General features: G+C 47.9%; 3 protein-coding genes across 6 annotated transcripts; 1 reads left to right on the top strand and 2 right to left on the bottom strand.

The window, feature by feature from the left end:
- The first annotated feature begins 340 nt into the window (after positions 1–340).
- On the top strand, positions 341–8,734 carry LOC125521679. Of its 3 annotated transcripts, XM_048686732.1 has the most exons (7): positions 341–1,712; positions 1,837–1,888; positions 2,324–3,008; positions 3,468–3,704; positions 3,799–4,775; positions 4,862–4,960; positions 8,477–8,734. In XM_048686732.1, exon 1 carries the CDS (start codon positions 433–435, stop codon positions 1,582–1,584), a length of 1,152 nt encoding a protein of 383 aa, XP_048542689.1. In that variant the 5' UTR covers positions 341–432; the 3' UTR covers positions 1,585–1,712; positions 1,837–1,888; positions 2,324–3,008; positions 3,468–3,704; positions 3,799–4,775; positions 4,862–4,960; positions 8,477–8,734. The 3 variants fall into 3 exon arrangements, with proteins under 3 accessions (XP_048542689.1, XP_048542688.1, XP_048542690.1); XM_048686731.1 differs by lacking the exon at positions 8,477–8,734 and having other exon boundaries at positions 4,862–5,442; XM_048686733.1 differs by lacking the exons at positions 1,837–1,888; positions 8,477–8,734 and having other exon boundaries at positions 4,862–5,442.
- On the bottom strand, positions 3,243–9,823 carry LOC125521678 (potassium channel KOR1-like). 2 transcript variants are annotated; one of them, XM_048686729.1, is made up of 13 exons: positions 9,103–9,823; positions 7,240–7,464; positions 6,994–7,057; positions 6,582–6,921; positions 6,178–6,473; positions 5,924–6,004; positions 5,726–5,824; positions 4,957–5,175; positions 4,667–4,855; positions 4,485–4,560; positions 4,079–4,376; positions 3,821–3,942; positions 3,243–3,742 (listed from the first exon to the last, which is right to left on the bottom strand). In XM_048686729.1, exons 1-13 carry the CDS (start codon positions 9,324–9,326, stop codon positions 3,483–3,485), a joined length of 2,493 nt encoding a protein of 830 aa, XP_048542686.1. In that variant the 5' UTR covers positions 9,327–9,823; the 3' UTR covers positions 3,243–3,482. The 2 variants fall into 2 exon arrangements, with proteins under 2 accessions (XP_048542686.1, XP_048542687.1); XM_048686730.1 differs by having other exon boundaries at positions 4,079–4,373; positions 9,103–9,818.
- A 3,836-nt stretch (positions 9,824–13,659) lies between these two features.
- LOC125518775 (potassium channel KOR1-like) lies at positions 13,660–20,596 on the bottom strand. The gene is made up of 13 exons (XM_048683644.1): positions 20,154–20,596; positions 17,476–17,700; positions 16,982–17,045; positions 16,555–16,894; positions 16,162–16,457; positions 15,924–16,004; positions 15,719–15,817; positions 15,372–15,593; positions 15,081–15,269; positions 14,898–14,973; positions 14,494–14,788; positions 14,281–14,402; positions 13,660–14,189 (listed from the first exon to the last, which is right to left on the bottom strand). The coding sequence occupies exons 1-13, from the start codon at positions 20,396–20,398 to the stop codon at positions 13,927–13,929; spliced, it is 2,517 nt and encodes an 838-aa protein (XP_048539601.1). The 5' UTR covers positions 20,399–20,596; the 3' UTR covers positions 13,660–13,926.
- Positions 20,597–21,095: the final 499 nt, after the last annotated feature.

Below are 21,095 nucleotides of genomic sequence, written 5' to 3' on the forward strand. Positions count from 1 at the left end.
TGCAGAAAAGAGAAATCATAAGAAAAAGTTTGTCCTCTTAGTTAAAAGAAGACGAGAGATGATTTCTTAGCACAATATGTCTCACCATATTTTTAGGAATAGCTAGTTATTGAAGATAGGGCTAAGAGATGACCCATTACAGACATATTTTTTGTCATATCTAAATTACATGCAGGATTTAAGATAAGACTAACTTATCAACCATTGTACATGCCCTAATAACCGTTGGGCTTGATTTGAACTTTCAGAAGAAAAAAACGTTGCGCTCATTTGGAGCGCATGGAGTGAAAAGGCCCATTTCACTCATGGAGTGAGAAGGCCCGTGGAATTCCTTCCTGAGTTGCTTTCACCAACCCCTCAAAAACAAAAAAAGAAAAGAGTTTGCTTTCACCAACCAGCAGCTCGTTTCCCCACCCCCGCCGCCGCGCCGCCATGCTCCGGCTTCGGCGCTGCGTCCTCACCCAGCTCCTCTCGTCTCGGCCCGCCTCTCCCGTCTCCCAGCTCCGCCGCCTCATCTCTGCCGCCGCGCCCGTCGTCTCCCCGAACCCTAGCTTCGCGGTGGAGAACTACCTCGTCGACACCTGCGGCCTCACCGGGGCCCAGGCACTCAAGGCCTCCGCCAAGCTCAACCACCTCAGGTCCCCCTCTAATCCCGACGCCGTCCTCGCCTTCCTCGCCGGCCTCGGCCTCTCCAGCGCTCACGTCGCCGCCCTCGTCGCCAAGGACCCCAAGTTCCTCTGCGCCGGCGTGGAGAGGACCCTGGCCCCCGTCGTCCTCGGGCTCACCGGCCTCGGTCTCTCGCATCCTGAGATCGCGCGCCTCGTCTCGCTCGGCGGCGCCCAGTTCCGTTGTAGATCTATCGTCTCCAGCCTACAGTACTACCTGCACCTCTTCGGCTCCGCCGAGAAGCTCTTCCGGGCGCTCAAGTACGGCTCCTGCCTTCTCTCGTCCGACCTTGAGCTTGTGATCAAGCCCAACGTCGCGTTCCTGGAGGAGTGCGGGCTCGGCGCTTGCGATATTGCCAAGCTGTGCACCTACGCGCCATGGTTGCTTAGCACCAAGCTGGAGCGTCTCCAGGCAATGGTCGCATGCGCCGAAGGCATAGGCGTGCCTCGGGGCTCCGGGATGTTCAGGCAAGCGCTGCAGGTCGCATTCTACGGCGAGGAGAAGATCACAGCCAAAGTGGACCACTTGAAGAACATGTTCAGGTGGTCGGATGCTGAGGTGCGCATTGCTGTTTGCAAAGCTCCAATGGTGCTGACGTTGTCCAAGGACCTGCTGCAGAGGAAGTCAGAGTTCCTGGTCTCTGAAGTTGGGTTGGAACCGGCATACATTGCTCATCGGTTGACATTGCTCACTTACAGCCTAGAGGGCCGGCTAAGGCCCCGGTACTATGCTGTAAAGTTTCTTAAGGAAAATGGATTGCTAGATCATGGACGAGACTACTATGCTGCAGTTGTGCTGCGCGAGAAGGTATTCATGGAGAAGTTCATATGCCCTCACAAGAAAGCTGCACCGCAACTCGCCAAAGACTATGCAGCAGCTTGCAGAGGGGAAGTGCCGGCTAGATTCAGATTTACATGAACAAGACCAGTATGAAATTTCGTGACATTTTCACTCTTTGTGTGAGATTCAAGAGAAACATGCAACACATGTGGTGGCTACCATAAGCTAAGCTGGACTGTCGAAGACTCGAAGTAATTGTTCTTGAGGTGTGTTTATGCGTTTACTTTATATAATGGTTGATTGATCTAGGCAGGGGTAATGGCTCCTGTGTAGTGTTCAGTTTTTTTGGAACGAATTACCTTTGACTGACAAATACTCCTTCCTTGTCAGGCTTAATTCAGAAGTAGTCTTCTATCTATTGTCGGTACCTTGCCTTGATGTAGTAAGTTTACGAGATATTTGATATCCTGCAAGTATGACACGTTTGATTGTTGCATCTGTGAATTTATTTATGAATCTGCAAAGAAGAGTGAAATACTTCTATCGTTCTTTTTTTGGGGCACACTACAAAACTTGTAGTATGATGGTGTGTAACTATGTAAAATTATTTCATGAACTTATCATGATTAATCAATGAAGGGAAGTTGTATCTAGAGAACATTCTCTCTATCTTGCTAGCATGCATGGGTTGTTTTTCCAGCCAAGTGGATCTCCATAGTTTGATTGCTTCTGTTGAGCAAATGAACAATACCGCACTGATGGCACCCCCATCTTCAGATCTGGCTGTTAAGCGAATATGCATACTGCTTCACATTTTGGCTCAGTTTTTGAGTTTCAAGTGAAGTGCGTTGGCTGAGCCGGCTACTGTTGTGCACAGGGTGACGGCGTGTCCTTGATGGTGGTGCGGATAACGAAGAGATCGCCGTCTCCCTGGGGATGATCAGGAGACAACGCAGCAGCAGCAGCAGAGGGAAGCTGCAATAATCCTGCCATGCAAACTCAGCAGCACATGTTCCCAGCCCTCTATATTTACACATACGCCTACTAAAATTTTATCAGCAACGATGTACTAGTATTGTTCTGTTTCCAGAGCAAACTCAGCAGCAGAGGTTTATTTAGATCAGCTGAAGAGGCTAATATACCTTTTTTTTTGCGGGTAGAGGCTAATATACTGTGAACTGCATATTTGGACAGTGATGGTCCATCATTCAGGGAAAAGTCAGACATCTGCAAGTTCATGATTGTGGACTTTACACAGAGAAGAGAGCCTGCCTACTATTCATATATGCAAATAATAACGCAGTGATGGAACTGCAAGTTAAGTTGTACCGAAGCTAAAAAACTGGGGTTTTAATGAACATGACAGGTATATGGTGCCACGAACAGGGAATTGGAGTCGGTTCAACTACATGGATAACCAGAATGAGCAGCTATGACAAGATAGTGCAGATCTAGCGAGACATTCTAGTTCCCAAAGAGCAGCAGCAAAGGGGAAGTTCCGCAGCAACAATGGAGAACCAGCTCAAATTTCCTGACAGTCAAGTGCGCTGCACAAACACATGGTAACTACAGCAGCAGCCTTTGTTCCATGCCCAACATTTTTGCTCTTGTACGCTCCATGGTCCTCTTCTCTTAATTGTGCACAATAAACATTTCCCTTTTTTTGTGGAGATATTCATCCACATCCAACTTCCATTTTACATTTTAGCTGAAAATATTTTGGTCCTTCCACTTACTCATTGTAGTACAAAACACTAGCTCAACTTTAGAGTGGAACCAATTTGTGGACATCTTGATGCGCAATTCATTTCAGCTACACATTTTATTTCCATTCAACTATAATTTGTACAACATCGAGAATCAGTCCAGCCATTCCCTTGCTTATATATCTATGTACAGCACAGCACCCAGCCAGCATACCAGAAAAGGTAGGGGGGAAATAGGCTACTCTTTCAGAAATACCTGACCCAAAAAACAACAACAAATTTTGATGCAACACAATATGATTATTCTTATTTCAGCGATTGGTGCACCTTCTACTCGCTGTCACCCATGTCCTTGTCTCCAACCAGATAGAGCTTCTGCCCGTCATTGACCATGTCCACATCCTGGACCGTCGCGCCATCCTGACAGAGCAAGCGCATGCATGAGCTGGACAAACCCAGCTTCTCCTGGGCTGACCCGATGAGTTCATTGATAGTGTGAGGAATCCACAACATCACCCCCTCCTTTCGCTTGGCATCAGTATCCCATGGATGGTAAGGGAACACGGAGCATCGTCGTGTATGCATCTTATCTGCCAACAGAAGTTCTTTTTGTCATAAATGAACAATGTGCACGTGATTTTCGCAGAGGTGCGAGCTTCTGAACTTGCCTCTCACTTCTTCGCCTCGTGTGGGGAACTTGGAGAGCTCGTCGGCTTTCGCCTGTTCAAGCAGCATTATAAGTGGCTTACTCCCGGACTTGTGTCCTTCATCCAGAGGAGTAGTACCGCGTCTGCATAATTGGCAATGTCAAGCTCAAGCATGCCTTCAAAGTTACAAACAGAGTACTTCTTTAGCAAAAGTATTACACTCTAAGTGGCTTCAAGATTGATGGCACAGATAAAAGATGAAGTATTATTTGGTGGTACCTGTCTGTTGCAAGCACACTTGCGCCAGCTTCTACCAGCAACTTCGCCATAATATACAAGCCCTCTGCAGCGGCTATGTGGAGAGGATTGCGGTGGTCGTAGTCTTTCGAGTTTGGGTCAGCACCATAAGCTAGAGCCCCCCGAATGAAATCAGAGTCTCCCTTCGATACTGCTATGCAGAGATGGCTACCGGCATTCTCGAGGTTCAGCTTGGCTCCTTTGCTGAAGAGTAATGTGGCCACTCTATCATGCCCCTGCCTCACCGCCTCTAGTAAGGGCGTGTTCCCAAATTTATCTGCTATCGAGCAACATTAAGTGCATAAAAGTGTGATCACATAACTATACAAGTTTATATGCAAGAAGCTGGAAAATTGCTGCAAGGATGCATTTCGACGAGTGAGCATACCAGTCAGATTGATATCAGCCCCTTGATGGATAAGGAACTGCACAATATCTTCATACCCTCTGGAAGCTGCAAGATGCTGCGATGAAGATGCTGGTTACATCAGGCATGGAATATTCATCATGGAGGGTTCAAATGTTTTGAATTAGATAAGAACCATATAACCAAATCTTAGTAATTTGTACCAAAGGAGACCGCCTATCATAATCACTATTCTTTGGATTGGCTCCAGCCCGGATTAAGCCAGTCAACTGATGAAGGTCGCCATAAAAAGCGGCGTTATTAACTCTTAAGGTAAGCTCTTCCTCTTGCTTTCCTATATGGAAAGTGATATCTGATTCTATGTGTTTAACCCGTTTGCCGTATTCATCGCTCTGCAGTCGGAGATAGCACATCAAGAAAAAAGATGCAGCATCTATGAATACTGGACTTAGATGAAATAATTAATGGCATGTTGGTTGTTTCTACTGTGTACCTCGGTAAGATTGCTCAAAAGTTTTCTTCCATCAGTGAAATAAATCTCCAATATGTGCGCGAAGGATTCTTTATCCAACCGTAAGAGCCTGCAAAGTTCGCAAACACGAACAGTGTAGGGCTGTGGAATGTTGCAGAGAATAGCAATTTCTCCAAAAGAATTCCCTTGCTCCAACATAAGAATAGTCTCTTGACCATCTTCGCCAACGGCAGCACCTTCCTGAACGGAAGAATATATGTTGTCTAAGATGGATAATAACTAGTTGTAAGGTCAAATTTCAGCTAGGAATGACTGCACCATTAGCTTGGGACACAATTTGTGGCATTAGAAATGTACCCGAAAAGAACAACTTAGTTGTGGTGCATGTGCGTTATTATGATACAATTGTACGTAGAGAATTTCTTTCACAATCGACAGTACATTTATAAATACAAAGATAAACAAGCGGTGCCAAAAAATATGTGAATACAATGTTAATATTGAGAGTATATACAACGGCACAAAATTTGTGGGTAATATATTTGTGGATTGTGTACACTCTGTAGCTATACCCCATTAGTATTCGTCGGAATTCATGCTCTGAGATTTGCGCCCATGCTTAGGGAACTCACACTCTTAGATATAAAAATGTGGAACCGCCAGAAGGAATTTAACAATAACCAGTATATTACGGAAAGACACACAATAGTAAACACATATGAAAACCAAATGATTCGATAATTAACCAATTTGGTTTAGGCTTTGATTATTGTTTAATGATTGAACTAACCAGTGCACCCTGACAGACAAAGTATAACTGGTCAACCGCACTCCCTTGCTCCAAAATAACTTCTTCTGGTAAGAAGAACTCTTCTTGCAGCCTAATCACCTGCAAGGAGCAAAGCCACATTAGAAAATCTTGGGAACTTCTTCAACTTTATACACCAGGTCAACATGCATAGTTTGTCAGAGTGAAAACAGCGCGCACAATCTGTTGAAGGAATTCTTCCGAACATCCTTTGAACAATGGAGTCCTTTCAATGTATGGCATGTACAGTGTTTGAGAAATCTGCAAATACAAAATATATTATCAGTCAAAGACTCACAACAGACAAGAACATATTTGATGTGCCTTGTTGAAGACACAAGACTTCCAACTGCAAGCTGACTATTGTAGAGAGGACAGTCTTAAAACTACATCACTGAAGAATGGCAAGATCTCCAAATTATAACTATTATCACCTTTGCACGAATAGAAACAGGAATGTCCCGAAGTACAGAGGCTTCAGTGCAGCTGCTCTCATACTGCAACCTCAAATGCCCCTTGATCTGTTCTCTGATGTCCTTTCCAAGTCTATTTCTGTTCATATACCTGATAACTTCTTTCATTTTATCCCTGAATCGCTCGGTTGCCGAGCCTTTCACAATCATTGCAGTCATGTTACCGATAAGGTAAGCACCAAGAACCATATCAAAGGAAACATAAATCATGACAAATATCATTTCCCTAACATTTATAGCATGAATGTCACCGTAGCCTGCAGAGGAAAAATAAGACCATATCATCATCTTAAAATACTATATAGGCTAAAATAAGTAGTTATGGAAAGCAAAACTATTTGTTGAAACATGAGAACAAAACTTACCAACAGTTGCCATGGTGACAATGGCAAAGTACATTGATGTAACATAACGCGTGGCAAGATCAATCTCCCTGAAATGGGAATAGCTATAGTCTCCTAGCTGCAAGCTCCCGATCCATGTATATCCCTCCATTGATTCAGGAAGTGTTGTTGCCAGGTAATAGAAGATACAAGCTGCTGTGTGTGTACAATAGAGCTCCACAACTATGAGTTTTACTATTCTTGTGAACAGGTAATTCACACGGATGTCCTTTTCCAATTCTGTGAAGAATTCCCTGACCTTCAGCACTCGTGTTAAGCGAATCCATAGTAGGTATCTCAGTTCTTCTTTATGGCCAGAAGCCTGTATACAGTTCATCATATGAAAACAAAAGCAGACAGGCTAAACATTAACGCGTCATAAATTGTGTGTTACCTTGTAGATAGCATCCCATGGAAAGCAACCAAGGAGATCAAAAATGAAGCTTGATTTGCAATACCTGGGTGTATAGAACACATAAAGCATGCTTCGTCCGCATTTGAGTTACCAAATAACGTATTCCACAAAGTACAAACTGGTGGAATTAATCGAAAGGATATCATGCGAATATAAGGCAATCATGCAGTGCAACTTCTAATTATTTTAGTTGTACTGGTAAAGCATGGGATAAGTGAATATTACCGGAGGGCTATAGAGTTTGGATTGTATACGATGCGGTATGTGTCAGGGTCACGGTAGGCCACAAGAAACTTCAGGACAATATCAACAAGGAAGGCAATCTGACCAACTATGTCCAAGAAGAACAATTTCTTAGGGAGTCCCCTGAAGAATCCAAATTCGAAGGGTGTAAGGAAGGAACTGTACACTGCCCAACCCACTATGAACCTAGTCCATGACCGGTACAACCTGCAGGACACAAATCAATTAATTAGCACACCCGTTATTCCTTTAACATGGCTTATGTCAAAAGAGTGTAATTCTAGCATTTATTTAAATATGGGTGAGCAGTTGAGCACCAAGCTTACAAAACATTCAACTTTAATTTGTTAATTTACAGTCATGTAATTTGTTGGCTATGAAGTTTGATTTTGGTTGTCAAATTAGCAAGAGCCACACACACACACACACACACACACAAAGCTTTTCTTAACTAGGTGAAAATGAAGTTGCTAGGCCAAATGAGCCCTCTGTTTAAGCATTGCTGGGCACAGCAGAGTTTATCTCCAACAAAATCTGTCAGTCACCCGGGGCAAGGCTAAGAAGCAAGGTCATGCTGAATGTTTTACATTTTGATATACTCTACAGGGCCTACGCAACAGCTTAAATATTCCTCAAGAAAATTACTTTAACTACACCCAAATTAGCGGCTGCCAGCCTGGTACTTTAGGCCCTTGAAGCCAGCAATCTAAACTGTCAAGCACCCAAATCAAATTTGGAGTGCAGAGCGACATCATAAAGAAACACTCTGAACTGCAGTAGCCATACACCTGGTTGGCATTGTGGAGGCAAGTTACTGGTGTTAGCTTATTAGTTTAAGTTTAGTTGACATATCGTCGTAAGCAGATGGGGTTCTACCATTATATATTGTGTTGCTGCGTAACAGCTACATGAGCATGCAGGTTGTTAGACCACATGTTCATCTGTTGATGTAACATGTCAAAAAGTATCCCAGGTTGGATGGCATATTAAAATAGGTTGATGCTTGCTGAAGAGAAAAAGAAAGTGGAGATGACGATAGACGTGGCGATTTCTGGCTTGTTTTGAGTCTTTATGCAGGAAAGAGAGAAGCAAACGATGAATTGGTCGAGAACCAAGCATATGGCTTGGGTGGTTAGTGGTGGCGGTTGTGCCCTTAGGCCACCACGGATCAAACCCAGTTTTGTGGCGACGTGTCTCACCAAGGTGTATTTTCTTTCAGTGGTATGATGGATTATTCCTCCAGTGCTAGGCAATGTACCAGTCGATAGCGAGGCACTATGGGTTTGTTCAATCTTGATTTGTCCAGGACTCCAATTTTGAGAGGCGCCGCGTGAATGCTCGCGTGCATGTGTTCTTGTTTTTTTTTAGGAGACAAAAACAATGAAATGGTCGAGGGCAGTAATATGCATAGGGCTTGGGCGCACAATCAGATCGAAGCTGTTTCTCCCTTTTGTTTTAAAGACATTGTTCGATTTCATTATCTGGTTCATCTTCCTCCGATCAACAATGCCTCGTCAGTATGTCACATGCTTTCCCCCATCTTTTTCTCTTGTAAAGGATGTTATTTTAAAAAAAATCATCATCTCTTTCATCTAAATTCCTGATTACGTTTGTTTTGTGTGGTGTTTATATTTCATTTTGCAGTTATCCATCAGTAGAAGTATCATGTGACCTCAGCAGCCTTGCAAGCACTGCAGCTCTAACTCCGAAATCAACCACACTAAACTCAGGTTTCAGAGATGGCAACGGTGAATACAGAGTGTAGTACGCCGGTACTAGTATGTTCAGTTTGTATGGCAGCAGAGGAAGGTGGACGTGTCCGTATGGCAGCGATACGATACGTACTTGTTGTCGGGGTGGATGACGAGGCCGCGGAGGAACCCGCCCCCGGCGTCGGCGTCTGCGGCTCCCGGGATGCGGCTTAGGCGGCGGAGCGGGGGGAGGCGGCCCATGAGCTCGAGCCGGCTGTTCCGCGACGACGACGACTTCCACCGGTCGGGCTCCACGTCCACCTCGTACTCCTTCTCCGCGTCCTCCTCCCCCGCCGGCGTCCTCCTCGACCTCGCCATCGGCACGCCGCGGCGGCAACGGCCTCCCCACGCGCAGTGCGGCGGGCAGTGGCAGCGGAAAGGTGGCGGTGGAGCTTGGATTCTGAAGTGGAGCTGGGTGCGGATGGCTCGAAGGAAAAAAAAGTTGAGCTGGGGGGCGGGAGGGAGGAGAAGGCTACTTGCTTTATAGTGGCGATGGTGAAACGTGGCGCGGGCTACTGAGAAGACGACGGCCTCCCTCAGGTCGGCACGAGGCGCCTGACGTCAGTCGGCCGGCCAGTTGCAACGGCGCTAGCAGCTGTTTAGTCTTTTGATTGAGGCGTCGCCATTCCGACCGGTCGCACCGGTTGCTGGGTAACACATCGCCGAATACTAGACCAGGGCAGGGAGTAGTGACAATTGAGTAGTGCTGACTGGTGAGCTCGCTCGACTCGAGTCCCTGCAGCGCCGGCTAAGTTTCTGTGGACGCTGGATATGGACCAGTCCAAATCGCTGGTGTTATCACCGATTTCCTTGATCCGGATCTTTCAGGCCCATCACCTCTGCTGTCGCGCACTATGCAGAGAATTGTCCAAACGCGTGCTGCACAAAGCACATGGAGAGGAAGGGAAGGAAGGCAGAAGAAAAAGGAAATTCCTCTCCGATTTTCATTACCAGAAATCACAAGTCTTCAATGGAGCGACCCAAACAGACGGCGTATTTGTCCGCTTTTTATCCGTTTAGATCGGCCACCCACCTGCCGCCCGTCCAGTTTTGCATTTCATGTCCGCATTCAACCTCTAAATAAAAAAGGCCCGCGGCCGATCATGCCAGCGGCCATGTCTCATGCCGGCACTCTGCCAGCGCCGGCATACAATGTCGGCTTCAGAAAACACCACAGTTCATGCTGGCGCACTCGCCAGCCGGCCGACACATATGCCAGCACACAAAAAATGATGGGACTTGAGTTCGACCACGCCATCGCAGCTCCCATGGTCATGCCGGCACACCTGCCGGCATACAAAAAAGATGGGCCCTCGACGCCATAGATCACTCGTCGTCCAACTTGAGCATGTTGGCCCGCATCTTCTCGAACCACGGCCTCTTCCTTGGCGACAAGGCGTTGAGATCCACCTTCATGATCTCCACCCCGGTCATCATGCTTGCAAGAGCCACTTCTTTCGCCTTTGTCTTGGCGTTGGCGGCCTCGATCTCTAGCATCTTGGCTTGCTTCTCCGCCTCGAACTCGAACATCTTGGCTTGCTTCTCGGCGTCAAGATCAAGCCTCCTCCTTTGGATCTCCATGAAAGCATCCATTTGCTCCGCCTTGAAACGCTGGCGCTCCTCCTCCCTTGAGTCCTTATTCATCATGCCGTCCACGCTTGCGATCAAGGCGTTGGTGGCCGCATCTCGCTTGTCCTCCTTCTTGGAGTTGGTCTTCCCCCGCGGCCGTGCCGGCTCGCCCTCCCCAACATCCTCCACGACGCCCTTCCCCCCACGTGCCTTGAGCGCGGCATATTGTGCCTTGAACTTCTCTTCGTCCTTGATGACCCGATAGCAATGGGAGAGGTTGAAGCACTTGCCATTGTGTTGAACCTTGAATGCCTCCAAAGCTTGAAATGCCTACAAAATGTTTCCATGCAAGCATATGAGCAAGTGATCTTGATGGCACAAAAGAGGGCGGCTTGCTAGCATACCATGTCTTGCACGCCGATGCCGCTCACGGGGTGGGCCTTGACGCTCTCAAGGGTGGCGCAAAACTTGTTGCACTCTTGTTGGATCACCCTCCACCGCTTGGAAATGGAGACCCACCCGCGCGTGCTCACAAATTGGTAAGGTGGAAACTTCTTGCGCTCATGAAACTCGCGGTGCACACGAGTCCAAAAGGTCGAATGCTTTTGCTTGGCGCCCGTCTTTGGGTCTTGTCCAATGTCTCGCCAACACTCGCAAAGAAGCTTGTCCTCGGCAGCTATGTACGCCTTCGTGCGCTCGCTCTTGCGCTTCGGCTTAGGACCAGCGGTTTGGTTGGCGAGCTCGTCCTCGAACAAAGGCTCCACTTCGATGTCACACTCGTCCTCTTCCTCTAGCACATAGTCCTCCGGGAACTCGTGGTCGAGGGGGAAGCCGTCCAGGTCGATGCCGACCTGATCACGCATGAAGGCCGCCTGATCGGGATCATAGCCAGCGGCCGGCGTGAACGCCCTTCGGCCGTCCTGGCTTTGCGTCTCCTCGGGATCGTAGCCAGCCCGACGCACCACCCTCGAAGATGAGGTGTTGCATGTAGTCCTCGTCGATGGCGGACGGCATTTCCTCGAACAGGTTACGGGCGTTCGGGAGATCGCCGGCCGGCGTCTGTCACGCGCGTTTCCTTGTGCCGCCGGACGACGAGCCACCGACCACCGGGGTGGCGTTGAGGTCGATGGGCGCGGGCGCGGGCGTGGAAGGCACGACCACGCTCACGTCGGGTGAGCACTCCCCGGAGAGGCTGCGGGTAGACGTGGAAGCCGGGGACCGGGTTGCAAGCCGATGCGCGGGGTGAGTCGGGCATCACCATTCGAGGAAACGCCGACGAGCCGGTGCTAGGCGCGGCGACAGCGGCTTGGACGAGGCTGTGCTGGCTAGGGTTTACCCCAAGCATGTAGAGCACCTCCCTCGTTGCTGCGGCGACGCGGGCGTTGGTGAACTCCTGCTGCGCAGCGGCGGCCTGCGCAGCGGCCTCACCCCTCGCGTCTGCGTCGTGCCTCCGGCCCTTCCTCTTGGCCGACTCCCTTGCCCGCTGTTCGGGCGTCAGTGCCTTCTTCGGCTTGGTCACCGTGGTGGTCTTGCGCGGGGCACGAGGCTTGCCTTTCTCGGAGGGGGCGACGGCGCCGGACGAGGCGAGGGAGGCGAGGCCGGCGGCGGCGTCGAGGTCGAGGTCGAGGTCGATGGCTTCTTCCATGACTGGTTGGGGGACGGGGGCGCGCGCGGGCGGGAGCGTTTTTGGGGGAAATGGTGGTGGCTGCCACCGACAGGCGGGCCCGGGGAGAGGAGTAGGTGCGCGCGCGCGTCCGTCTCGTGTCCGCGCCGACGCAAATCCGGCTCAAAATTGAACCTGGAATGGGTCGCCCGCGGATGAAAAATGGATGCGCATCCGTTTTAGTCGGCGCGTTGGGCCGTCACTTTTGTCCGCGCCGATCCAAACAGACGTGGATAGACGAAATGGGGCGACCCATTGAAATTGCTCTTATAGACTACCAGACCGATTACAGATAACACTGCGAACGTACACCACATCAGCATATCCCACGATGCGCACTCCTAAAGACGACGCAAGGGATTCGGAACGGAGGGAGTAGCACCCACCCACCCACCCACTTCTCAGGGATGCAACCTCCCAGCCCGCAAAAGGAACTAGGTCTAGAGCACACACACAGACGCAAACCATCCCGAGAAATCCCACAAGCCGGGCTCTCTAGAACAAAGGAACAAACATCACAAAATATCTAACACATAAGTCTAGATCCGAAAGACAAGTTCAACTAAAACACGGACAGAGGCGATAATCGAGCAGGAGCAAGACAGGGAATTGTTCCAGAGCATGAAGCTGCAAGGCAGGACCAGCAAAACAGGTCACGCGGCAGTGATTCTGTCCGTCACCCTCCACCCCAAGGTTGCTCCGAAAATTTCTCCTGAAATCTGCTCAACTCTTCTTACACCCTCCATCATTATTCTTCGTCTTCTTGGGTTTACCTGCAAAATGAGCCAGTCATGCAACATTTTAACCATCAGGTTTGTACAAGGGTCAGAGACCTTGTTTCTATCAAAAACTACACTATTTCTCACTTTCCAAATGGTCCAGAAAACCGCCACAATGCCCACAGTCACCAGAGATTTCTCATTTTTATCAAACTGTTTCAGCCAGACCCCAAACAGGTCTTGTATAGGGCCAGGTACCTGTTTCAAATCAAAAGCGCATTGGATAATATTCCACATCATTTTCGCCATGGAACATTTCAGAAACAAATGAGCTACGCTCTCATTCTGCATTCAGAAGTGGCAAGTCTTATCTCCTGTCCACCCTCTACGAAGCAAATTATCCCTAGTCAAAATGCTATTGCGCAAACCCAACCATAAAAAAACTTTCACCCTGGGTGGCATCTTAGTCTTCCACAGGAATTTATGCGGGTATTTCACCCCATTTTCAATCAGGAACCTGTAGTATGATTTAACAGTGTAAATCCCCTTTTTATCTAGAGTCCAGAAAATTCTATCTCTGTCCCTATTCATAATCACAGTTGAGAAAATTTCTTTGATGTGTTCCCACAGTTCCAAAGAATCTCAAGAGTTCTTCGAAAACGTTAGCTAACACGAGGGTTCTCTTGAGAGTACAGAAGAATTTCTCACACTTCCGGATGGACTTTGTTTGGCACATTTCATTTCCATTTACATCTCATTTCCATCATCACAATCTGTACATCGTGGAGAGAAGGGCTCGCCTTCTTTCTTATCTACCTATGGGTACAACAATCGGCACGCGAAAAAGGCTCGCAAATCATGGGAGGCTAATCCTACACTACATAAATACCTGGCAGGAAAAAGAGATCAGCAAAATTTTGCTGGAAGAACATGACTATTCTTCTTATTCCGTTCCATAGCACGCCTTCTACTCGCTCTGCCCCGTGCCGTCATCGCCTCCGACCAGATAGAGCTTCTGGCCATCATGGACCATGTCGACCTCCTGCACCCTCGCGCCGTCCTCGCCGAGCAGGCGCAGGCCTGAGCCGGACAAGCCCAGCTTCTCCTGCGCCGACCTGATGAGCCCGTCGATCGTGTGTGGGATCCACAGCGTCACCCCCTCTCTGCGCCCGGCGCCATCGTCCCACGGATGGTTGGGGAACACGGAGCATCGTCGCGGGTGCATTCTATCTGTGATCAGGAGAAATTTTGCAGAGGTCAGAAATGAACGTTGCGCAAGTGGTGGTTTCACTGACAGAGGCTGTGATGCTTCTGAACTTGCCTCTCACTTCTTCACCGCGGGCGGGGAACTTGGACAGCTCGTCGGCTTTCGCCTGCTCCAGCAGCATCATCAGCGGCTTGCTACCCGACTTTCGCCCTTCGTCCAGTGGCGTAGTGCCCCACCTGCACACATGGCAATGTCAGGCTCTACCATCATGAGCAATGTTGCAGACAGCAGACATGGTGGTTTCAAGCTTGATTGTGGTACTGGTACCTGTCGGTTGCGAACACGCTTGCGCCTGCGTCTACCAGCATCTTGGCCATCATGTACAGGCCATCTGCGGCGGCTATGTGGAGAGGACTGCGGTGGTCGTAGTCCTTCGAGTCTGGGTCAGCGCCGTAGGCTAGAGCCCTCCGAACGAAGTCGGAGTCCCCCTTCGACACCGCCATGCAGAGGTGGCTGCCGGCGTTCTCGAGGTTCAGCTTGGCTCCTCTGCCGAAGAGCAGCGCGGCCACCCGGTCATGCCCCTGCTTCACTGCCTCCAGCAGTGGCGTGTTCCCAAATTTGTCTGGTTTCGAACAAAAACCAAAGCAAGTGCACAAAATGTGTGATCAGTCACTGCATTGTGAAACCTGGAGAAACGGCAGCAGAGATGGCATCAAACTGAGTGGACATACCGGCAAGATCGATATCAGCCCCTTCGTGGATGAGGAACTGCGCAACGTCTTCGTACCCTTTGGAAGCTGCAAGATGCTGTGAAGAAGACGATGGTTACATGAGACATACATTACTGATGATCAATATAAGGTAGTACAACACAACATTCATGTTGATCACATGAAATTCTAAGCTGTCCTTACCAAAGGAGACCGCCCGTCATAATCGGTATTCTTTGGATCGGCTCCTGCCCGGATTAAACCCTTGAGCTGATTAAGGTCACCGTAAAAGGCAGCACTGTTTACTCTCAAGGTCAGCTCTGCCTCTTGCTTCCCTATGTGGAATGTGATATCTGATTCTATTTGTTTGACTCGTCCGCCATATTCATTGTTCTGCAGTCAAAGACAGGCAGGCAGCAAGTCAGTAAAAAAAAGTCTCCAGTATAGATTGTTATGATGTAACGGCTGTTTTGCTGATTGTTTACGGTTGCGTACATCAGTGAGGTTGCTCAAAATTTTCCTTCCGTCGACAAAGTAGATCTCCAGTATGTTTGTGAATGACTGCTTATCGAGCCGCAAGAGCCTGCAAAGTTCGCAAACACGAACACTGTATGGCTGTGGGATGTTGCAAAGGATAGCGATTTCTCCGAAAGAACTCTCAGGCTCCAACATCAAAATAGTCTCCTCTTGACCGTCTTCGCCGATGCCAACACCTTCCTGAATAGCATAGGAATTGTACAGTAAGTGATAGTTTGGTCCAAAAGGAACTCCATAAGCAAACCTGTCTGGTTACTAAAGTATGTATGAAAGAATTGGGCAACTATCACTAGGCCTGAACTCACCAGCGCACCGTGACAGACAAAGTATATCTGATCAACTGCACTGCCTTGCTCCAAAATAACCTCTCCTGGTAGGAAGAACTCTTCTTGGAGTCTGATGACCTGCCAGGAGCAAGAACACGTTAGAGAGATCTTCGGGATATTTTTCAAACTTTATTTTACACAATATATCAGCATACATAATTTTGGCCGAGAAAGGAATACTTACAATCTGTTGAATGAATTCTGCTGAGCAGCCTTTGAACAGTGGAGTGCTTTCAACATATGGCTTATACAGTGTTTGAGAAATCTGCAGACACAATAACATTTACCATCAATCACTACAGAGAACACAGTTGATACTCCATGTAAAGATATAAATACTTGCGAAGCATTAGCATCAGAGCCTCAGAAGTTAGAACAGTATCACAGAAGGATAGGAAGAGATCCAAAATATAACTCGTTACCTTTGCACGAATTGAAATAGGGATATCCTGAAGTACAGAAGCTTCAGTGTAGCTGCTCTCATACTGCAACCTCAGATGCCCCTTGATCTGTTCCCTTATCTCTTTCCCAAGTTTATTCCTGTTCATATACCTGATGACTTCTTTCATTTTGTCCCTGAATCGCTCGGTTCTCGAGCCTTTGACGATAAGCGCAGTCATGTTACCGATGAGGTAAGCGCCAAGAATCATATCAAAGGAGACATAGATCATGACAAATATCATTTCCCTGACATTTACAGCATGAATGTCACCATAACCTGCAGAGGGAAAAGGTCTCAGCATTTCAGGATACGGAACACATTCCAAGTTTCTGAGAAAACTGAGATGGCAAGGCAACATGAGACCAAAACTTACCAACAGTCGCCATTGTGACGATTGCAAAGTACAGTGAGGTGGTATAAAGCTTGATAAGATCAAGCTCCCTGAAATGATCATAGCTGTACTCCCCCAACTTCAAACTCCCTATCCATGTATTTCCTTCCATTGACTCGGGTAGCGTTGTGGCCAGGTAATAGAAGATACAGGCTGCTGTGTGTGTGCAGTAGATCTCCACAACTATGAGTTTCACTATTCTTGTGAACAGATAATTCACGCGGATATCCTTTTCCAGATCCCTGAAGAACTCTGTTACCTTCAGAGCTCGTGTTAAACGGATCCACAATAGGTATCTTACTTCTTCTTTACTGCCGCAAGCCTGTTTTTCAGTTCATGATATAAACCGTGAGCAGAAAATTTCAACATGTCAACTAACTAGAAATGAAAAATATTAGCAAAGGGTAACCTTGTAGATAATATCCCATGGGAAGCAACCAAGGAGATCAAAAATGAAGCTTGATTTGCAGTACCTGGATCAAGTGAGCAAATAAATCAGAGGTTAGAAGTCAGGTTTGAATTATTGCATGACATGTTCCAGAAAGTACACAAAGCAAAAGCCTTAATATGATATTGCAAGAATAAAGTTAAATGTACAACATGCAAATGCCCTACTATAATATTGCAAGAATAAAGTTAAATGTAGAACATGCAAATGCCCTTCTGGAAAAGCATTTTCATTTCGAAAGGCCGTAGCTGACTTTATTAAGAGAGAAGTAAAAGTTAAAGTACAGCAAGGCAACACAGTAAGCACTTCCATTTCAGCAATATAAAAATAATTGAGAGGTCCAGCATATCATTCTTGAGATCCACCATTTTAATGATTCGGATGGTTTATAATAATGCAGGGCATTTTCCGGTTATTGTAGTGCACTTTCAAGCATAAGATGAGGAAATATTTACCGGAGGGCAATAGAGGTCGGATTGCGTACGATGCGGTACGTGTCGGGGTCGCGGTAGGCCACGAAAAACTTGAGAACAATATCAATGAGGAAGGCAATCTGCCCAACTATGTCCAAGACGAACAGTTTGTCGGGGAGGCCCCGGAAGAAGCCGAATTCGAAGGGCGTAAAGAAGGAACTGTACACCGCCCAAACCAGTATGAACTTGGTCCATAGCAGATACCACCTGCAGGGAGACATATCAGTAAATTGACACCCTCCTGCTGTTGCCATAGTAAAATGTCCATTTGTGATTTGTTGAAGGGAGCAAAAGATTACATAAAAACCGACTTTAATTTATTTACCACAGTTACTGACTGACAATCATACAATTTGCTCTCTGAAAAATGTCAAGTTGATTGGGAGAGTGGCTACTGTAGAAGCCTAGAACCACACACTACACTGCCTTTGCAAATTAGGTCAAAAGCATTAAAGCATTAATTAGGCCAAACGTGCCCGATGTTTAAGGATTGGTGCACACAGTGTTAACCAGTTGTCTTCGGTGAGATCACACGCATACTCCATGATGCACATGAGCATGTCAGGGGTGGGTGATGTGGCCATGAGTGGGTTCCTCCTGTGCACCGATCCTCCAACGGTACTCATACCAGTGGTAAACTAATTGGGTCGATCGGAACCACTTGGCGCGAAATAAATTTAAATGACGATGCGTCTGTCACGGAGCCACCTCATCTCTAACAAGATCTGTTACAATCACATCCATTTTACTTTATAGTACATCATCAGATTATTATTATTTTGCAATTTTCATGTACTCGTAGTGCCACTTTTACATAACCACAGAGCGTACACGCTCAGCTGTAATAATCTATAGCCCTGCTGAACTTAAAATTTTAGTCATGAGCACACAGTTACGACAAGTCGGAGACTTTCTCGAAAAAAAAGGTCAAGACATCGAGGAGGGAAGACATTGCAAATGTCTTACGGTATATGCGACTCGCTCTGTAAACAAATGTACTAAGACGTTTTATATACGAACTGGATGTCACCAATTCTGTCTGATTATGCTAACACTGTCCACATCATGCCCATGGATTAGCTGTCAAGAGATCCCACACATGGCCGCAGAACTGATTGCTGCTCTAAGCACACCCAGTTAAATATTTCCCCCGGGATAACGACTCCAGCTACCTCACCGCCGGATTAGCAGCGCTAAACCAACCCGATCATCCTGATGAATACTTTAGGCGGTTCAAACTATGGACCTGGCCAAGTCAGCCAAGAAACGAAGTGGGATTTGGGGAGCACGACGTACGTTGGCGAGAACCAGGCGGCCGCACACCTGGTTGGCGCGGAGGAGGAAGCTTGCTCGTGCAAGCCATATATATAGCCTACTTGTCATGTTGTGGTAAGCAGAGACCTCTGTGCTATACTTGGATTGGTATGTATAGCTGGTGATAACAGCTATATGCATATGCGCACGTAGTTGACGCGGCTTAAATCCTCTGCTAATTTACCGAATACTTTTTCTTTTAGGAAATTTTTACTGATGTGTATGCCTGCATATATTTTTTTTGAAAAGAAGGATGTAACCCCGGCCTCTGCATCTGGACGATGCATAAACCATATATATACCGTACGTTTTTCTGCTCTTCTTGCACGCCGTGCTAAACATATCCCAAGTTGAAGGTTTTGAAAAACCAGGAAAGAAAAGGAGAGGTAGTAGAAAGACGAGAGTCACGAAACGATTTTCTGGGGAGTGCTTTGGGTACTCTCTCATATCATCCACGTACGGGGCTAAAAGCGGATAATGAAAGGGCCCGGGTCTTTCATGGGATAATTCATCAGGGTGCCAGTAGCTTCCACCCTTCTTTTCAGATTCACGGGACAACATTTCACCCTTGTATATATTCAAACAAACAAAAAACTGTATCTCACTTTCATTTTCATGGAAGGAGACAATCAATTTTCTCCGACCACAGCATGTCGATCGCATCCCTCCTTTTTATCAGGCCATAGTTTATCAAGCCGTGGAAAAAGAAAAAAAAAGGGAAGTTAAATTGTGCTGTCTATTTCCCGGCGCATTTATCTAGACAAACGATCTCTGCGAGCAGGCATGCTTCTAGCTCAAAAGAACTGAAAAAATTAACCCGACTAGAATCGGGACGCGGAAAAGGGAAGCTAGTAAAGCAAAAGCAATCTGCTATCCCGGTTTCTATGGCCCCCGGACACGATCCCGTGAACGCCGGCGTAGCTGTAGCTACCTACACCTACATGCTATGCTACATGTGGCTGCCTGCCTGCCGACGAAGCAAGCTTGCCTGCTCACGGCGCACCCTGCTGGCGAGCTCATCAACAAACGACCGGATCGCGGTCAGGAACAATGCACACACTGTTGGACGGAACGGGAACGATTGGATGAGGCCAGAGTAAAACCAGAAATTACGAGGGAAAAAATATGATATTTCTGGTACTTCTGCGGCTTGGGTTTATTTTATTTTATTTTATTGAGAAACTGCTTGTGTTTGTAATTGTAGCAACAGCAAAACGACCGATCGAGCTTCCAGAACACGCCGGCGCGACGGCCAGCGTGCGCGCGGAAGCATCGAGAAGCCAGGAAGGAAAATGGAGAGAGCCGGGGAGGGAGGTGGGGCGTGTGCTGTTGTTGCTGCTACGTACTTGTTGTCGGGGAGGATGATGTGGTCGTGGAAGAACCCGTCCTCGCCGTCGACGGCGGGGCGGCGAGGGGGGCGCCGGCGGCGCGGGCCGAGCCGGAGGTCGGAGCCGAAGAGCGCCAGCCGGCTGTTCCGCGACGACTGGAGCCGGTCGCGCACCTCCTCCACCTCGTACTCCTTCTCCTCCTCCTCGACCACCTCCATCTCCGTCTCCTCCCCCACCCTCCTCTTCGACCCCAGCCTGCCCATCGCGCCGCACGAGCTAGCTAGCTACCGCGCGCACGCACGAACGCCGCGGCACGAGCACGCCGGGCCAAGGCAGCGCTCCAGTGGAAGCAAGCAAAGGATGGTGGAGCTTCGGTACGTTTCGAAAGCCGAGCTTTGGTGAGTGGGGCGCGATGGGAGCTGGACGGGAGGCGGGCTGAGGGAAGGCGGCGATGGACGGGCTTATTTATAGGGTGAACAGTGGCAGCCGGCAGCGGGAGGTGGAGGGGTCGAGTCTTTATGACCACGGTGGCCCGTCTGTGCGTCGGTTACAACGGGCGGCAACCCTTTTCTGAAACCTATTCGAGATTTGGTCCTAATTTAAAAAAAGTCGAAATCTGACTCTTTTGCTATCGTCAGGATTTATGGTGGTAGGGATATTCCTACCGCCAAACATACTGGTGGTAGCCTGTACAATCCTACCGTCAAGGTGCTTGGCGGTAGGTACGAGCACGTATTGTATTCAACACTTAGGAAAATTTTACGGTGGGGCATGCAACCCTATCGTAAGAGACTTTAACGATAGGCTGTTAGACTCTATCATCATGAACCTTGACGGTAGCAAAAAGATCAGATTTTAAAATTTTATTAAACTAGATCAGATTTCAAATAGATATTAGAAAAAAATCAAAACACGAAATTTAGCCACCGCAGACGGACGACGGCCGTGGCCGGTCATCTC

This window comes from Triticum urartu, chromosome 7, assembly GCF_003073215.2.
Source record: "Triticum urartu cultivar G1812 chromosome 7, Tu2.1, whole genome shotgun sequence".
Taxonomy (NCBI): Eukaryota; Viridiplantae; Streptophyta; class Magnoliopsida; order Poales; family Poaceae; genus Triticum; species Triticum urartu.

Bases quoted from the DNA above. Each gene is read 5' to 3' on its own strand.
- LOC125521679 (XM_048686732.1), top strand. From the start codon at position 433: ATGCTCCGGCTTCGGCGCTGCGTCCTCACCCAGCTCCTCTCGTCTCGG.
- LOC125521678 (XM_048686729.1), bottom strand. From the start codon at position 9,326: ATGGCGAGGTCGAGGAGGACGCCGGCGGGGGAGGAGGACGCGGAGAAG. The intron at 5,176-5,725 runs GTTAGTTCAATC...TCTTCCGTTCAG, and splicing joins TTGTCTGTCAGGGTGCACTG to GAAGGTGCTGCCGTTGGCGA. The intron at 3,943-4,078 runs GTACCACCAAAT...CCAATTATGCAG, and splicing joins AGTGTGCTTGCAACAGACAG to ACGCGGTACTACTCCTCTGG.
- LOC125518775 (XM_048683644.1), bottom strand. From the start codon at position 20,398: ATGGGCAGGCTGGGGTCGAAGAGGAGGGTGGGGGAGGAGACGGAGATG. The intron at 15,594-15,718 runs GTGAGTTCAGGC...TATGCTATTCAG, and splicing joins TTGTCTGTCACGGTGCGCTG to GAAGGTGTTGGCATCGGCGA. The intron at 14,403-14,493 runs GTACCAGTACCA...CCATGTGTGCAG, and splicing joins AGCGTGTTCGCAACCGACAG to GTGGGGCACTACGCCACTGG.